The 17,762-nt window shown below is 37.8% G+C and overlaps 3 protein-coding genes across 6 annotated transcripts in view; 2 read left to right on the top strand and 1 right to left on the bottom strand.

Annotated features, from left to right (window-relative positions):
* The window catches only part of syce2 (synaptonemal complex central element protein 2), a 16,137-nt gene extending 8,263 nt beyond the window's left edge, over window positions 1–7,874 (top strand). For all 4 annotated transcript variants that reach the window (XM_079870869.1, XM_079870868.1, XM_079870867.1 and 1 more), the window contains exon 5: window positions 6,853–7,874. In XM_079870869.1, the coding sequence (XP_079726995.1) occupies window positions 6,853–7,047 (195 nt within the window). In that variant the 3' untranslated portion in view covers window positions 7,048–7,874. The remainder of the gene's footprint in view (window positions 1–6,852) is intronic.
* LOC307158264 (choline transporter-like protein 2) overlaps window positions 1–17,762 on the top strand; it is a 119,223-nt gene that overhangs the window by 55,623 nt on the left and 45,838 nt on the right. The window lies entirely within an intron of this gene.
* On the bottom strand, window positions 7,625–17,762 carry gcdhb (glutaryl-CoA dehydrogenase b). Its single transcript, XM_079870788.1, has 12 exons — window positions 17,644–17,762; window positions 17,024–17,136; window positions 16,236–16,274; window positions 15,996–16,136; window positions 15,794–15,856; window positions 14,536–14,706; window positions 14,253–14,382; window positions 13,096–13,312; window positions 12,683–12,786; window positions 12,370–12,495; window positions 11,342–11,502; window positions 7,625–8,160 (listed from the first exon to the last, which is right to left on the bottom strand). Exons 2-12 carry the CDS (start codon window positions 17,121–17,123, stop codon window positions 8,087–8,089), a joined length of 1,326 nt encoding a protein of 441 aa, XP_079726914.1. The 5' UTR covers window positions 17,124–17,136; window positions 17,644–17,762; the 3' UTR covers window positions 7,625–8,086.

The raw sequence follows: 17,762 nt of genomic DNA, 5'->3' as shown, positions 1-17,762 counted from the left end.
GTTATTGCTTTGACATGACTACTGAAACTAAGGTCTGACTCCAGAATCACACTGAGATTCCTGACTTGATTTTTAGTTGTTTGACCCCTAGAGTGAAGGTATGCGTTCACCTTGAGAACTTCATCTTTGTTTCCAAATGCAATGACTTCAGTTTTGTCTTTGTTTAACTAAAGAAGGTTTTTGCTCATCCAACTGTTGACTTTATCAATGCATTGGCACAGGGAGTCAATGGGGCTGTAATCGTTAGGTGATAGGGCTAGGTAGAGCTGTGTGTCGTCTGCATAGATGTGGTAAGAGATTTGGTTCTCTCTCATTATTTGGCTCAGTGGGAGCATATACAGGTTGAACAGGAGTGGCGCAAGAATTGAGCCTTGAGGGACTCCGCATGTCATGGATGTCCACTCAGACTTATGGTCTCCTATACTCACATAATAGCCTCTCCCATCTAAGTATGACCTGAACCATTTTAGGACTATCCCAGAAAGCCCTACCCAGTTTTCCAGCCTGTCGAGAAGTATGTTGTGATCGACAGTGTCAAATGCAGCACTGAGGTCGAGTAGTACCAGCACTGATAATTTGCCAGTATCAGTATCACCTGTATCAGTATTTAAGCGAATATCATTTATTATCTTTATGAGCGCTGTCTCTGTGCTGTGGTGCGTTTGGAAACCAGATTGAAAATTGTCAAAATATCCATTCGAGCTTAAAAATTTGTTCAGTTGATTAAAGAGAACATTTTCATTGATCTTGAAAGGAAGATTTGAGATCGGTCTATAGTTGCTTAATTTGGTCTTATCCAGATTGCTCTTTTTCAGGAGGGGCTTGACAACTGCAGTTTTAAGGGAGTTTGGAAAACTCCCAGAGAGAAGTGAGGCATTTACCACTTCTAGAAGATCTGCTTCTAAACAGTTTAACACACTTTTGAAAAAAGATGTGGGAAGTGTGTCAAGAGCGCAGGTTGATGTAAAGATGCTGTATGGTTTCTTCCAAGATTTTGCCATCAATTTCTTCGAAATCAGACATAGTAACTACTTTCTGAGGTTGTGGTCTGAATTGTCTGACCCCAGCGCAACTCAAGGATGTGCTGATCACCTTTCTGATATTATTGATTTTCTCAGAGAAGAAGTCAAGGCAAGTCAAGTCACCTTTATTTATATAGAGCTTTTTACAATACAGATTGTATCAAAGCAGCTTCACAGTGATAATATGGAAATAATACAACAAAGTTTGTTTCTATAAGAAAATTGCATCATTGTCCACCTTAAGTAAGGCAGATCAATAATATTGTTTAATATTAAATGTCCCCAACTAAGCAAGCCAAAAGCCAAGGCAACAGTGGCAAGGAACCAAAACTCCATCAGGTGACCGAATGGAGAATAAAACCTTGGGAGAACCCAGGCTCAGTCGGGGCCAGTTCTTCTCTGGCCAGTGAATGAACAGTGTGTGATTATGATTCAGGCAGCATTACAGGTCAGAAGTCAGATTGGATCAGAACATTCAGAATATTTATCCAGTTTCATCAGGTTGGAAGTGGGAGTCATCACGCCGGTAGATGCTAGAAACGTGGCTTTCAAATGAAAGATTGGTATCAAAGAGCACACCCAGGATCCTAACCAACGACGAAGACTTGACAGAGCAGCAATCAATTGTTAGACAGTATTCTGGGTTAACAGTGCAGAGAATTTTTTGACCAATAATTATAAATTCTGTTTTTTCAGAATTAAGTAGTAGGAAATTACCATTTCCTTCTAAAAAGGAACATAGTTTTGAGGATACTGCCTTTTCTATTAATTTTGACAGGAAAAGGTAGATTCGAGATCAACCTGTAATTGACTAATTCTCTAGGATCAAGTTGCGTTTTTTTAATAAGAGGTTTAATAATAGTCAGCTTAAAAGTTTGATATGATAATGATAGTTATGAAATTAAGAAGAGGATCTATGACCTCTGGAAGCATCTCTTTCAGTAGCTTAGTCGGTTTAGGGTCTAACATACATATGTTGTTGGTTTAGATGACCTCTCCTATAGCAATGAATGAATAAATTTTTTCTTAGGGAGACTACAATGCACTCCCTGATGCGATTCTGTAGTAGACGGTTGCATAGTTATAATTTTCTCTCCATTATTATCAATCTTGTAAGTAAAGAAGTTCATAAAGTCATTACTGCTGTTCTGTTTGGAAACGTCCGGTGTTGAAGTTTTATTTTTCGTTAATTTAGCCACTGTTTCAAATAAACACCTAGGGTTTTGTTTGTTTTCTTCTAAACGTGTTGAAAAATAAGCAGATCTAGCAGTTTTTAAGGCCTTTCTGTATGCAATTGTGCTCTCTTTCCATGAAATGCGAAAAACTTCTAATTTTGTTTTCTTCCAGCTACACTCCATTTTTCTGGCTGCTCTCTTTAGGGCCAGAGTGTGCTCGTCGTACGTACATCGTTGGACTATTTCCTTTAATCTTCTTTAAGCGCAATGGAGCAACTGTGTCTAAAGTGCTGGAAAAGAGAGAGTCAATAATTTCTGTTGCAACATCGAGTTCTTCTAAGCTATCTGGGATGCTGACAAGATGAAACTGATCAGGAAGATTATTTATAAAGCAATCTTTAGTGGCAGAAGTGATAGGTCTAACATATTTATAACACAGAGTCAGCTTTGCAACCTTGGCTAAATTAAAGGTCCCATGTTGTCAAAACTGAAATTTCCTGGCTTTTTTCATGATAACAGGTGATGAAACTACCATATAAGTTTCAAAACAGTCGATCCACAGACAAATGCACACAGCCTGCATAAAGAAGCTGTGCCTTTTCATGAGCCGTTGTGACTTCCGTATAAATGTGATGTCAGAATTACTCAGTCACCGCCTTCAGTCACCACCCCCACCAATGATGGGTCACTCAGAAAACAACAGACCAATCAGAAGAAAGGCTCATGAATATTAAGTAGACAGGCCAAAATCGACCTGTTCTTGGCAGAGCTCCTGAGAAAGGAGCTGTAAAAATATATTGAGATGGTTTTTGGTACTTATACCACAAATATATATTCTTAAGGACATCAAAACCTAAAATAAAACTTCAGAAAGGCGTACAATATGGGACCTTTAAGTATACATGAGATTAAATAATGATCTTAGATGTCATCGCTCTGCTGCAGAATTTTAACGGCATCAACATTGATTCCATGTGACAATATTAGATCTAAAGTATGATTACGACAATGAGTAGGTCCTGACACGTGTTATCTAACTCTAATAGAGTTAAGAATTTCTTTAAATGCCAATCCCAATGTGTCTTTTTCATTATCTACATGGATATTAAAATCACCAACAATTAGGACTTTATCTGCAGCCAGTACTAACTCTGATTGAAAGTCAGCAAATTATTTGATAAAGTCTGAATGGTGCCCTGGTGGCCTGTATAGACCCCTTTTCAGTTTTTTGTGGGAGGAGCTTAGGTGGTGGCAGAGCGATCCCTCTGGCCGCTTCATTAACGTTAGTTTGCAAGTTTTGTTAACTTGTCTTTTAACAATGACTGGAGAAAATCCGATTTTATCTTAATGTGCAAGGTCACTCACTGTCCAGGACTGCGATTGTTATTTGCAAAAGTTCATTTTAATGGACGGAACCAGATTGGCTGACCAGTACACGCTCAGTCAATGGATGGACGTTCTGACAGGATTAACGTTAACGCTACCTCCGGTTGAGTGGCCTGACTTCTACACCTACCTGATAGAGAAACCGAGGATAAAGAGAAACTGAGGGCATATAAATCTTTAAGTAAGGGATAATGTATAGAGAGGCGGTCGTTATAGCGAATAACAAGCCCGACAGGCTGAACGAGACCCCGACGCGAAGCGGATAGCCTGAAGGGCTTGTTAATCGCTATAACGACCGCCTCTCTATACATTATCCCGCTTATTACATGGCTACCTACAAAATAAATAATTAATTTGACACAAATTATTGATTTAAAAAGGAGTTTATTGATTTAAAAACGATTGTATTGCTTCCGCCAAAGAAAATAGTCCGTTCCGCGTCCATAGCAACGCGCTGTTTTGCATGGCAACGGTGTGTTATAGCTCGCAGCGGTCTGTTATCAAGAAATAACAGACCGCATTCTACATTGGAATTCAGCCAAGCCATGTAATAAATGCCTATAACTATGTGCTGAATGGTCACGTTCAAGACTTGAACTTGACTGGTACGATCCGTAGTTCTGCCTAGTCAGAGCCAAGGCCAGAAGAAGACAATGTAAAGAGAAATTCTAGATACAGCATATTCATTTTTAATAGATTCTTGCACCCAACAACACAACAAGATGATAATAATAATAATTTAAGCTCCTTATTATGTAGCCGAATCTGTGCTGGTTTGTATTGGCCGCCTCCAGTTTTACCTTTGTTTGCCACCAGCTAACGTCGTGACGCAACTGTGACGCCGGCTCGAAATTGGTCTATACAGTAGCCAGCACAAATGTAAAATGGGATTTATCACTTATGCTAGATAATGTTACAGAAAGCACATCACTTCAAAAGAATTATATTTGAAACTAGACTTCTGAGTAATACTGAAGATATTGCTATAAATTACAGCAATACCTCCTCCTTTTCCTTTTAAACGAGTCTCGTGTTTCTAGCAGTAATCTTGTGGGGTGCACTCATTTAAAGTAATATAATTGTCTGGTTTTAGCCAGGTTTCTGTCAAACACAGCACATCTAGGTTATAATCTGTAATCATACCATTAACAATAAGTGCTTTTGAAGAAAGGCATTGAATATTCAGCAACCCAAGCTTTATCTGTTCATCTGCATTATATTTGTTTTTTATTGGTTGAACATCAATCAAAGGGAGTTTTTTGTATGTCCTAATTCAGGGAACAGACACAGTCTCTATATGATGATAGCTAGGTGAAAGAGTCTCTATGTGATGGGATTTATCTGACCTCAGTGACGGGAGACAGCTGGCAGACGGTCGGTTTAACCAGTCTGTCTGCTTCCTGACCTGAGTCCCAATTCATGTTTGAGATATAAGACTATGTGCCATATTACTAGAGAGAAGAGCAGCACCATCCCAGGAGGGATGAATACCATCTCTTTTAAACAGGTCAGGTCTGCCCCAAAAACTTTTCCAATTGTCCATGAACCCTATATTATTTTGCGGACACCACTTAGACAGCCAGCCATTGAGTGAGGAAAGTAAGGAAGCAAACTCACTGCATTTGCTGTCTGAGAGCATTTCACTGGGAATCTGGCTTGGGGGGTTTGTCAGTCTCTCTACAGTAGCAAAAAGAGTGCGTGTGTTGTTTAAGTTGCTGTTTATAATATTCGAAAAGAAAGTCTGTCTAGCTTTGCCTAGTTCCATATTGAAAGCTTGAATGCTGTCTTTGTAGATGTTATAATGGACTACAAGTTTTGTAGCTCTGCTCTGCTTTTCTGCATTTTCTTCTCATATTTTGCACTGCTGTTGAGTTTCTCCAAGGTGCTTTTTGTCTGCAACTCTTCTTCCTGACTTTCACAGGAGCAATATCTTCAATTACACTTTTAACTTTTGAGTTAAAAGAATCAAGGAGAAAATCAACAGAGTCAGCAGATATGCTTGGTGTTAAAGATAGCCTTCATAAATAGTACGCTACTGTTCTCATTTAAGCATCTCTTTTTGACAGACACAGATCTACCCTCAATGGCAGGAGAGATCAATATATCAAAGAAAATACAGAAATGATCAGACAGTGCTTTTTAAGAAATTAAATGTTCTCTGCAACATTTTCATTTTATGCACATATTATATATATATATATATATATATATATATATATATAATACATTTTACACTTAACTTTAAGTTAAGCCAAGCAGGTTCAGTTATCGGCCCATGAGGATTATCTTAAAATATCCACTAGTATGCTGTATACATTTCAGAGGTCTCAGACCTCTGATGAGTGGTCAGGGTTACAAATGTTTTGAGCAAATGACAAATGACTTTATTTTATTTTTACACAGAGATCGGTAGGTCTATTAGTAAAATCTGTTGACTTAAGCAATCTTTGTTGCATTATATGCCAACTGTGTTTGCATGCCTTTAACTCCAGAAGTATTGAAGAAATCTTAATATCCTTTTAGATTCTGGTTCTTAACAAACAAACCATCGAGGGCCTTTAAAATGAAGATAAAATAAATGTTTGTTAAGAAGCATAATCTGAAAGGAAGCGTTTTTCCCCATTTTTGAACTGTCACTGTTGGCACATAGCCTAATGCAACAAAGATTGCTAAAGTCAACAGATTTTATTAACAGACCTACCAATCTCTGTGTAAAAATAAAATAATGATGCTGCTATCTTTTTAAAGTAATTTTCACCCCCTGTAATTTGGCTCCAAATCTCAGGTGACATTTTGACCCCCTTCTACAAAATAGTGGATTACTCAGTCAATATACATTCATGACATTAAATATTTTGGCTTTCTTCTACATTTATGTATTTCTTTCACCAGAAATTGTTTATCAATTCCAAAAATATTAGCCGGGGTTAATCTCTGGTTGAGTTGACACGGAATGACCCTATAAATGATTGTGTAACACGGCTCAGGAACAACTGGCCTAAAATTATGCAAAATCAGTAATGCATTTAGTAGTACATTTAGTCTTTTTTTTAAACATTTTTTATTATACAGTTTAGTGTTTACAGGGACAGTGCACATTAATAAACATTTATGTCAATGTTTGCCAGTTTAGCCAATTTGGCTAATTTTCAACTGTAGTCCCTGGGCAGGTGTAATGTCAGATGAAATACATTATAAATGCAGACACACCATTTAGTGAACTGTAATGGAATTGCGATGTGAATAATGTGCCGTGTGTGTCCGTGCAGGTGAGTGAGATGTGTCAGCGGGTGAAGGAGCAGATGTTTGAGTATTATGAGCAGCACAGTCAGGGCATGGAGGCCAGCATCGCTGAGCTGTCGGAGGTGCTGGAGAGAAGCAGTCAGCTGAGTATGGAGCTTCAGGGAGCCAGTCAAACCCTGGCCGCCATCAATAAAGGCCTGCAGCACAACACTGAGCAGTAGAGACACAACCTAACAATAACATAATATGAGGCAGAGTACACTTTTTTTGATTTTTGTGTTACTTGTGGTACGTACACACATTATAACAAAGGCAGAGTCTTGTTTACTTACAGTAATTTAACTTAAACTGAAGGAGTAACTGTTCAAACGTGAATATTTAAGTGGGTGTAGCTGATTGAGTTTTTTCTTGTTATAGTATGTTAAAGAAAGTTCAAATGTGAATGAATATGCTAATCTGATTTGTTTTACGTGTATTTAAATATTTATTTTGTTTCATTACATGGTTTATCTAAAAGACTTTTACTATCATTCCTTCTTAACCCAAAAGTGGTTTTGGTCTACATTATTGGTGTTTCAATAACTAAGGTTTGAGATTTGTAGGATTAAGGCTTTTCTCCCCCAGCATTAGCTACTGAAAACCCATTTAATTCATTGTCAATTCTCTTTATGGCTTTCTCAGTACAAATTAACTGCTCTGAATAAATATAGATGGCAAGATGCAACCATTACAAAATGAGGATTTGATAACAGACCCTAGAGCCTCCGGTACCATCTGCGTAATGAAAGCAAAAGGGGAAACACTGTAATATTTTACATTTTATTCACCTGCATTAAATATAATTTGTTCAAAACAGCCTAACACTTTGAGATTCATTTTATAATACATCAATGTACAAACAGAAACATGCACTTTTTCATTTTTTGCGATCCTTGGTGCATTTCTTTACAAATCTACTTAAAAACCTGCGGTCAAACCTTCATTCAAAGTCTTGTGGTCTAGTAGGAACATAGAAAAATAGATCTCTGACAAAGACTACATACATAAATTACAGACATTCAATTATCACACACGTTACCTGAAATACTGCTAACACGTGTTTGTTTTAACCAGATTCAGAGAATATTGTATTTATTAAAGATTAAGTAAGTTGTAATGGTAAATGAAGCAAACTCTACAAGCGTTCTGGAACTGAATGGGTAATAGGTCAAAGGCAGCAGAAGTCAGTGTACATGATGTGTACAGTAGGGAGACGGCAGCTCATTTGTCCACGGTGAAGGACTGCAGTCCAGTGATGGCTCTGCCCAGGATCAGGGCATGGATGTCATGGGTACCTACAAAAGACGACAATAATCAATGTGTTTGGGAAAAAAAAAAAGTTACTCAATCAAGCCTTCAATCAATGGATGCATTGGTGTGTACATCAGAACTAGCTCATTATTATATCTGGTTATATACCAAGTTTTTCTGGAATCTTTCTGGAAAAATAAAGATAACCTTTTTTATTTAAGAAACATTTTATGTGTATGAATATTTACAACAATCCATAAGACTAAATCAAATAAAAAAATATAACAAGAAATTAAAATAAAATTGACCAAAACAATATATAGAAGGATCTCAAAGTCTTTTTGATAAAGTCTCAATAAGGTCCAACCAAAATTGTATTGTCTTTCTGGTGGCACCATGCACTTTAGCTGTGGAACACTCCAAAAGGGCAATGTCCAGCAAATAGACATAGCTGGGGTAGTTGGTTCCAACCACAGTTTTAGGATAACCTTTTTTTCCTCCAGTTTTGAGATAAAAATATTGCGCTGACACTTAATAAGCGAAGCTGATCAAGTTAATGTGTTAATCCACAGTAATGGCCATAAATCTAAATGTGCAATCTGGCTGTGCAAGTTTTACTTCATAAAAGAACAAAGTTTAACCTGTTAACTTTTTGAGCATAGATCTGAACTTAAATGCTTGAAATTCATAAATGCTTTGGAATACAGATTAAAAAATAAAAGTGTAATAGAGTGCCTTCTGTGTGAACGCAAACACGTTCCGGGATCGATCCCGGGATGAGGACCTGGTGACATTTCTTGGATCAGTCCGGGAATGTAACACATTGTGTGAACAAAAGGCAGGACCAATGCCGTAAGGGGTGTGTCGTAGCGATGACGCTGAAGCTGAGATCGTTCGCCAGATTAGTGGAATGGTACGCGATGCGATTTATGATCAAATCAGAAAAAAAAGCACAAGCGAGAGAGAGTAATCGCAGATCATAAGCCAACTTAAGATGATGCGGAGACATTACATGCCATATGGCTTTACAGGATGTGTGTGAACACGCGCAGATTCCAGAAAATCTCTGGCAGTGTGAATGAACCAAAGTCAAACGATCCCGAGACACATTATTAGTGTATTTTCTGGAATCTCTGTGTGAAAGGGGCTATAAAGTAATAGAAGTTGAAGTTTACTGTAAAGCAGGAGTGTCAAACCCAGTTCCTGGAGGATTGGACTTTTTATTTGGACTAAAAAGCCAAAATTGTGTTCCGCTAAAAAGTTTTAGGCCTGGTTTCACAGACCGGACTTAGATTAAGCAAGGATTAGGCCTTAGTTCAATTAGGACATTTAAGTAGCTTTTATAAACATGCCTTAGACAAAACATGACTGGTGTGCATGGATGACTCGTTCGTGTTGCCAGATCTTGCTAGGAAACAAGTAATAAAAACTCAATGAGTGTTTTAGCGCAATTTTCTCACGTCATGGGATCACAACACTAAGAGATAGTAAATCCTTTCCTGGATTTTTTTTGTGCGTTCCCGAGATTAGACCTTCCTTAACATAATGCCGAAAACCCGAAGTCTCTAGGTGGTCTGGTTGAGGAGTAGATAGAAGTGCAAGATTGGTGCGCACAGACAGAACAGAAATCATGAGTTAACAATCGCAATTTTGTCCGGTGGAAAATTGCGCTAAAAACAGTGAACAAGAAAAAGCCCAGAATAAATCCAAATGTTTTATATTGAAAACAAAATATCGCAACACGCACCTGCCCACTTTAATATCCCAATAAACTTGATCGCTTTATGATTGCAAATGATTTATGTTCTTTACTTTGTGTAAAACTGCACAAACAAACAGCCACCTTTATGGCGACTAATTTTTTTTGGGTTACAGTGGCAGTGTTTATGAAATTATGTATTATTCCTTAAAAAAAAAAAGAACAAGGGAAAGGACGTTGTTTTGAATACGTGTGTTGCGGCTAGGGTTGCAAAGGGGCGGAAAATTTCCGGTAAATTGCCAGAAAGTTTCCGGTAAATTTCCATGGGAAGTTAAGCTGGGGAATTTTGGAAATATTCATTACCACGGCAACCGCTTGCGCGTCCACTCTGAAAGTAACTGTACACATAAGAGACGGATAGATACATTATTTAAGGTTATTTCTATTTGTTAGAATATTGATATATGAACTTGTTGTCAAGAAAGCCCCATTGCGAGCATGTGCATCTCTCTAAACTTTCAGTGTGCTGCACTGCTCTAGTTGACTTCTGCACCTTCCCCCCTGAAAATATCACGTTAATTTTGAAAACGTAATTCCTTTTGTGGATCCTCTTGGTCTTTCTTCATGTTTCTTTGACAAATATCAGTGTCTCAGTCTCACGTACGCTGGACGTGAGTTAACCACGCCTACTTATTTACATGTTGCGGTATACACGGAATAAAAAAATCTGTTACGCTGGACATTTTCTTCCGCGGTAACGATATATACCATCATACCGCCCAGCCCTACTTATGTAGTAAATAAAGTTATGCTAGCTTATTTAGCATCTAACCTATCAGCTTGCTATCTACTAGATGAATACATTTGTATGTGATATTTGCATTTTAAACATTTAATCAATATATTTCCCCATAATATCATCAAAACTTACTTCACTTTGTTTAGTCCACAGGCTCAAATGTGTGCCTTCAATAGTCTTGTGCCAGTAGGGGGTGTGGTCTCAATAGCCATGCAGTAAGCAGTGTGCTATGTGTATGTGATTGAGGAATGGCATGGATATTCAAGTTTATTTGAATGGCATCTGTTTGTTTTAGTCAGGATTATGCTAAAATATACTTTCCTCAACTATATTTAAGTTCCCTATGAAGAGCCAACCTTCAACTTTGAAAATTCCCAGTTTATTCCTGTTTATTCCCATAAATTCCTGTTAATTCCCTTAAATTCCCATTAATTCCCATGGAAAGTTTCCATCTTTGAAAATTCCCAGAATTTTGCAACCCTAGTTGCGGCTCAAGGCAACCAACTGGAAATAATTTAAAAAGCGCTTTAATGCAAGCTTTCTGATGTCCTCCAAAAATATCTAACTTTCTTTGTAATCCCGATCACTTTCCTAAAAGCTCAAAGCATTACCGAACTCTCGTCTGTGCGGTGACCAACAACAGGAAGTTTAAATCAGGGATTACACATGGGTTTCTCTGTAATGCCTGATCTTTACACTTATTCACATCTCCTTCACTCTCTCTGACCTTCATAAGTGTTGACGGCTTCCAGGTTCAGGACGTGACGAATGACGTGATACTCGTCTGCGATGCCATTTCCTCCCAGCATATCTCGGGCCTGTCTAGCGATATCCAGGGATTTCCCGCAGGAGTTCCTCTTCAGCATAGATATCATCTCTGGAGCCGCTCTGTCAACGTAGATCAGAGAGTAAAGACCGTTAGCTTGGATGTGATCAGTTACACATCTATGAGGGGTATTTTTCTCACATATTAACATAATTCTTTCAAGACAGGGTTTATATTTCAAAAAACATAAATTGTATGTTTTTCTAAGTTCAAATGGCATTTACTTGCTGCAGAGCAGCTCTATTTTGACAGGAAACTTCACTGGGATATTTTTGTAATGATAAATATTGAAGTGACTCAATGAAAGAATGTCTCAAGTTGAAGTACTGGACCTTTTAAAAAATAATTTACTAATCACATTAACTTTGTTAAAAAAAAAAGTAAGGTTACACTTTATTTTAAGGTGTCATTGTTACAGTGTAATTATATATTTATAACGTACTTACTATAAGGTTAGGGATTAGGATTTGGTTGAGGGTTAGTTGCATGTAATTATGCATAATTTACTGTTATTACTATGGTAAACACATGTAACAGTAACAAAGACACTGTAAAATAAAGTGTTGCCAAATGTAATTGCAGTGAACGAATGGGAAGTGTCTAATGTTTCCATATTTCTCTTCTCAACCAGAATTCACAAAACTTTTTGACTTTTTGTCATAATGATTAAGTCGGTTAAATATTTTAGGCCTAAGTAAAACTAAAATTAGGTCACTATATACTGTATATCCATGACTTTTTTAGGCCTGGAAATCACCATTTTAAAAAGCCTCTGATATTTCCAAGCTTTCCATGAGCCTGTGAAATGTGTCAAAATTGCACCAAACATTTGTCTTTCTCTGTTCCACACTTGATCCCTGCATCCTCACATAAATGATGTCCATGTCTATAAATCCTAAAAACTAGAGCAGCGTGGAGATGAACCTCACTTTTTGTCATCTATCAGTCGGCCCAGCTGCAGACACGACTGCAGGCCGATGGTGATCTCAGTCAACATGTCTGCCATCTTCTTCTGGATCAGCTGGTTTCTGGCTAGAGGAACTCCAAACTGGATCCTAAAGAGAACATTACAGGAACATTGTGTTACATTCTGAAAAACAACATCTGCAAGAACCATATAGACATGAACTATAAGGAGAGCCAATCTAAGCAAGCAAGCAAATTTACAGTTTAAAATCCTTCCACACGTTCCTCATTATCCAATCACTCATTAATGAGAACAGATTGCAGACGTGTTCTGACCTGTCCAGTGTGTACTGACGTGCGGCGTGGAAACAAAACTCTGCGGCTCCCAGAGCTCCCCAAGCGATGCCATAGCGAGCGTTATTCAGACACCCGAATGGACCCTGGTGAACAAAGAAGAAAATCACAGCTATATTAGCACTGACATTCACTACAAAAATAACAAAAAATGTATTATGCATTGACTAGGTGCTTGTTTGAGAAGCCTTATCACCCAGATATACGTCACAATAGGAGGAAAAGACCATCGCAACTTCCGTTTCATGCCAACTTCAAGCCAGTGCTTCATTATTGTGAGATACTTTATATCTTCCATTGAATTTATTACAATGCCTACTAATAATAAAGTTAAGCCAATAAACCCTGAGCCAGTGTTTCTTGATGGTGTCTCATGCAGTTTCTGTCTCACTCACCGCCAGTCCTGATACTTTGGGCAGCAGGTTTTCCTCTGGCACTTCCACCTCGTCCATGATGATCATGCCGGTGGCTGAAGCCCGCAGAGAAAATTTGCCCTCGATCTTGGGCGTGGACAGACCCTTCATGCCACGCTCCAGGATGAAACCACGCACCTTCCCGTCCTCACATTTGGCCCAAACAACACAGATATCAGCCACGGGTGAGTTCGTAATCCTGTGCGAGAGAATGGAGCAAGTGTAAGACATTAAAAGAGACTCTTTGTCACTTCTCCTGTCCATAATTTAGATCATTTTCCAAAATGCTGCAGGAACGAGACCTAAAAACCGGAAAATGAGCATTTTTGCACTTCTTGTTCCATCGTCTGGAAGTCCATCGTTTTTTAGTTAAATGCCTGAAATAAGATGTGTGATTAACACAAGCTCAAGATATTTTAATGTTTTTTTTTTCTAAAACATAATGATTTAAAAAAAAATGATTTTACTTGTCTTGAAAAAGGCAGTTGTTAACAAGTGGCTAAATGGACTACAAAGGTTGTCGGGACATAAATCGTAATCGCACCGAACAGGAAAACTCATCTTCTCACTGGTCCACCACTTTCACAGCTTTGTTGAGTTTATACAAACAATTCTAACTCAAACTTTCCAACTTGTAGATTTTAAATACAGTCTGAAATATATGTCGGAATCGTAGTGATGACGACGTTGAAGTCAAATGACCGTGGTGTAGTTCGTTCATAGTCTAATTTTAGATTTTTACTTCAGGTGATTGTTTATAGGCTTCAGAATTCATAAAAGTTGTGTTAATGTGTAAAGATTATCATGATGAACAAAAGGTGTAAGACTCATAATCTTTTGTTGGTCACAGAGCTTATCTTCTACAATAATCCAAAAGCTAGTGGAAAAAATCCTATTGGCTTTTTGCCAAGGGAACCAGGGTGATGCAAACTTCGGGGATGGCCTATAAAAACACATCATAACTGCTGCATTATGGGCTGGCACTGGCAGCAACTGTCCATTAACTGAACGCAGTCCTTAAAAAAGGCTTATGGCACCACCATGTGGACACAGACTGTTACTTGTACAGACGGATTGTGATGTCTTCACCTTTACTGTTGTTCTAAACCTGCGTAAGATAAGAGCGGCGCTGGACGCACCAGGTCTTGGAGCCGGTGAGGGTGAAGGTGCGGCTGGACGGGTTGTACTTGGCTTTGGTCTCCATGCCGCCCGGGTCACTGCCGTGGTTTGGCTCCGTCAGTCCAAAACAACCTAGAATCTCTCCTTGTGCTGCGCGACACATAGACAATATGATGTATGCATGGTTATGAACTTAAGTGGGTGAATCTTATGAGCAATATTTCAGCTCACAATCAAAAGATAAAGAATGTGAACCATTAAGATTTTTTGCATGTGACACATTCTGTGGTTTTGCAGTCTTACCCAGTCTGGGCAGGTATTTCTGCTTCTGTTCCTCGGTGCCGTAAGCGTTGATGGGATGCATGACCAGCGAGGACTGCACACTCATGGCCGAGCGATAGCCGCTGTCCACTCGCTCCACCTCGCGAGCGATGAGACCGTACGCCACGTAACTTGTGCCAGCACAGCCGTAACCTTGATAGGGAAGAGTGCATGAGTGTGAGAGAGTTACAGAAAAGTATATATAGTATGGTTGCATGATAACACTTTGCAATAAGGTTTCATTTGTTAACATTAGTTAACTACATTAGTTAACATGAATTACTTCTACAGCATTTATTAATCTTAGTTAATGAAAAAAATTGAAAGTTGTATGTTAACATTAGTTAATGCACTGTGAACTAACATGAACATGGAACATTTTTAACAACTAACACTAACAAAGATTAATAAATGCTGTAAGAATACATTGCTCATTGTTAGTTAATGTTAGCTAATGCTAGTATTAACAAATGAAACCTGTTACCCTTTACACTTTCAACAAGCAATTCATTATTTATTTCCTGACTAGGCATTAGATGACGGAAAGCATTTTTTAGTTTAAATCTCTAATATAGGGCTGCACAATTTGGGGATACAAATCGAATTGCAATCTTTCTGATAAAAATTCCAATGGCAATTTAAAATGCTAGGTTTGCTATGCTTGTTTGTAGGGCTGCACAATTTGGCAATTTCGTGATTATATAGTGCCATCAGTATAACTAAACAATGAATAATTTTATCATGATTATTATTAGTAAATGAAAATATGAAACAATAAGAAATATTACTATTGAAATATTATAATAATATTCTAAATAAAATAAAAATAGTATTTAAGAATTTAGTATTTACTTGATTTGTCTTGATTTCATTTTCAAAAGTTAAACCATCCATCTTTAATTTTGACCAAAAATCGCAGGGAGCCCTTAAAGTGTTATAGGTGCTTTTTATTCAAATTTTGGGAAGATGGTTTGCGCACTTTGGGTTCCCAAATGCACATTATAACGACGCAAACTCAGCAGATGCAGAGATGGAGTTCGTGTGGAGCAGCATTTCCTGCGAACCGAGCCGCTCTGAGACACTGAAAATAGTGTATAAATAAACACAGTGCCGTGCTTCCCTCCGAAACATTCAGTGAATATATTAATTTAAATTGCAGCTTTTGCAATTTGATAATCATTTTCAAGCTTTGCCCTAATATCGACTGCTGACCAATATGGGACTGATATATTATGCATACCTTTAATGGTTGGGCCCAAAACACCCAGTTCCCCCATCTCAGACACAATCTCACGATGAAAAACTAGTGGAGAACAAAGAGCAGTTAGTTTAAAAAAGCTTTCAATCAAAGGAAACTAACACCCTACTACACAACCCGTAGACCATTTTAGAAGTGCTGTTGTAAACCACAAGCTGTCATTGTGATATAAATATACACTCACCTTCATTTCTGTTGGCCATCAGGATACGCGGCATGAGTTTCTCCTGGCAGTAAGTGCGAAACGAGTCTCGAATCATGACCTCCTCCTCCGTCAGGAGACCCTCCAGCTCCAACGCATCACGCCAGTTAAACTGCGCTTTAGCTGAGGTTTATGTGATGGGATACAACAAACACACAGGTCAGAGATCAGCAGATATTCAGAAGCTTACAGCAGGAAATATTGCAGAAGAAGTAAACATACGTGTTTTCACTTGCTTCTTTTCACCAGACTTCTCTGCATCTGATAGAAGAATAATAGAATTTCACATTTGTGTATCTTTACAATGTTATGCATGTGCGAATAGAAATATGCATTAGAAATTCACTCCCATTCAAAAGTTTGGGGTCATTAAGATCTTTTAATACTTTATTCAGAAATTATGCATTGAATTGATCAAAAGTGACAGTAGAGACATTTATAATGTCATAAAAGATCGAAAAAAATCTGTTCTTTTGAACTTTCTACCATCAAAGAAATATTTAGTAGCACTGTTATCAACACTGAAATGTTTCTTGATCACTAAATCATACCAAATATTATAAATATTCAGATAAGGAAATTGACATGCTTGAAGAACATGACTTATATTCTGTATTTGAGCAGTGGAATAAATATCTAATGACCACATTTAAAGGGATAGTTCACCCCAAAATTAAAATTATTAATGTTGTTCCAAACCTGTATGCTGTTCTTTTTATTTAAAGAATCGTTATATTGCATGAATGATTTGATTTAATTAATGACTCAGTTTCAGTCTGTTCATCACATGAATACACTGTATAGCTTCAGAAGTATTGAAATATATCTCAAAAACGGTTTGGATTACTGTTATGGTAGATTTTTTTTAGCTTGACAGACATGGTGAGTATAATCTTTCAACATTATTTATTCCAATAATAATAATAAAAACCAAACAGGTCTGGAACAACATAGAGGTGCTTAAGTGTGCATTATATAAAGACATATATCCAACAAACTGCCGTTCTGACCCCATGGAGAAGCCGCAGCAGTTTTCTGTGATCTGGAAGCTTTATAGAGGACACATCTCTGGCTGTTCACAAGCAGACGACTCGCACTCCTTAATGCCATGATGAGTGAGCCTCTGTAAAAGTAATAATGCATGTCATGAATGTCATAGGTCATACATTACAATATCGTATCAAAACATTCAACAATGCCTTAATCATTTCTATACATTTTTAATATTAACTCTTTATTTTACCAGGTTGGCCCCTTCAAATGAATATAAGTTTTAAGAGAGAACTGCCCAAAATGGCAGCATACAAGATAATCATAATACAAATTATAGAATTATTATGTCATAGTCATACCATGCTGAAATAAATAGTTAAAACACTTAAGACGAGACAAGACATACAGGATATTGTGTTTTAAATGACAGATTGCATAATACTACTAAAGTTAGGAGAGTTTCAGTCAATGTCTAACGTAGGTAAACAAATCCTCAGACACTTGTTCTGTAAACATGCATTAGCGTCACAGTTCTTGGCCACAAGTCATGCACACGAATAGCAGTTGACCCAAAAGCACAGGAGCTAATAAAGGACTCCGGTATAATGTCATATAAACAGATAAAAGCTTTACGTACCTGTACACGACGATTTATGAGCAGACGGTGCTAGTTCACTTGTCATACAGCGATAATTGCGTTAGACAGGTGGGATTTTTTTTCACTTTTGACAGGCAGCGCACGGAGGGCGGAAGAGG

The sequence above is a fragment of the Squalius cephalus genome, assembly GCF_949319135.1.
Source record: "Squalius cephalus genome assembly, chromosome: 1".
In the NCBI taxonomy this organism is placed as follows: Eukaryota; Metazoa; Chordata; class Actinopteri; order Cypriniformes; family Leuciscidae; genus Squalius; species Squalius cephalus.
Note: the sequence above shows the minus strand (reverse complement) of the source record. Positions and strands in the feature narration are given on the sequence as shown.

Coding starts and splice junctions, on each gene's coding strand:
- gcdhb (XM_079870788.1), bottom strand. CDS start 17,123: ATGGCATTAAGGAGTGCGAGTCGTCTGCTTGTGAACAGCCAGAGATGT. Junction 16,137..16,235: donor AAAGAAGCAAGTGAAAACAC/GTATGTTTACTT, acceptor CATAAACCTCAG/CTAAAGCGCAGTTTAACTGG. Junction 15,857..15,995: donor GATGGCCAACAGAAATGAAG/GTGAGTGTATAT, acceptor GTTCTCCACTAG/TTTTTCATCGTGAGATTGTG.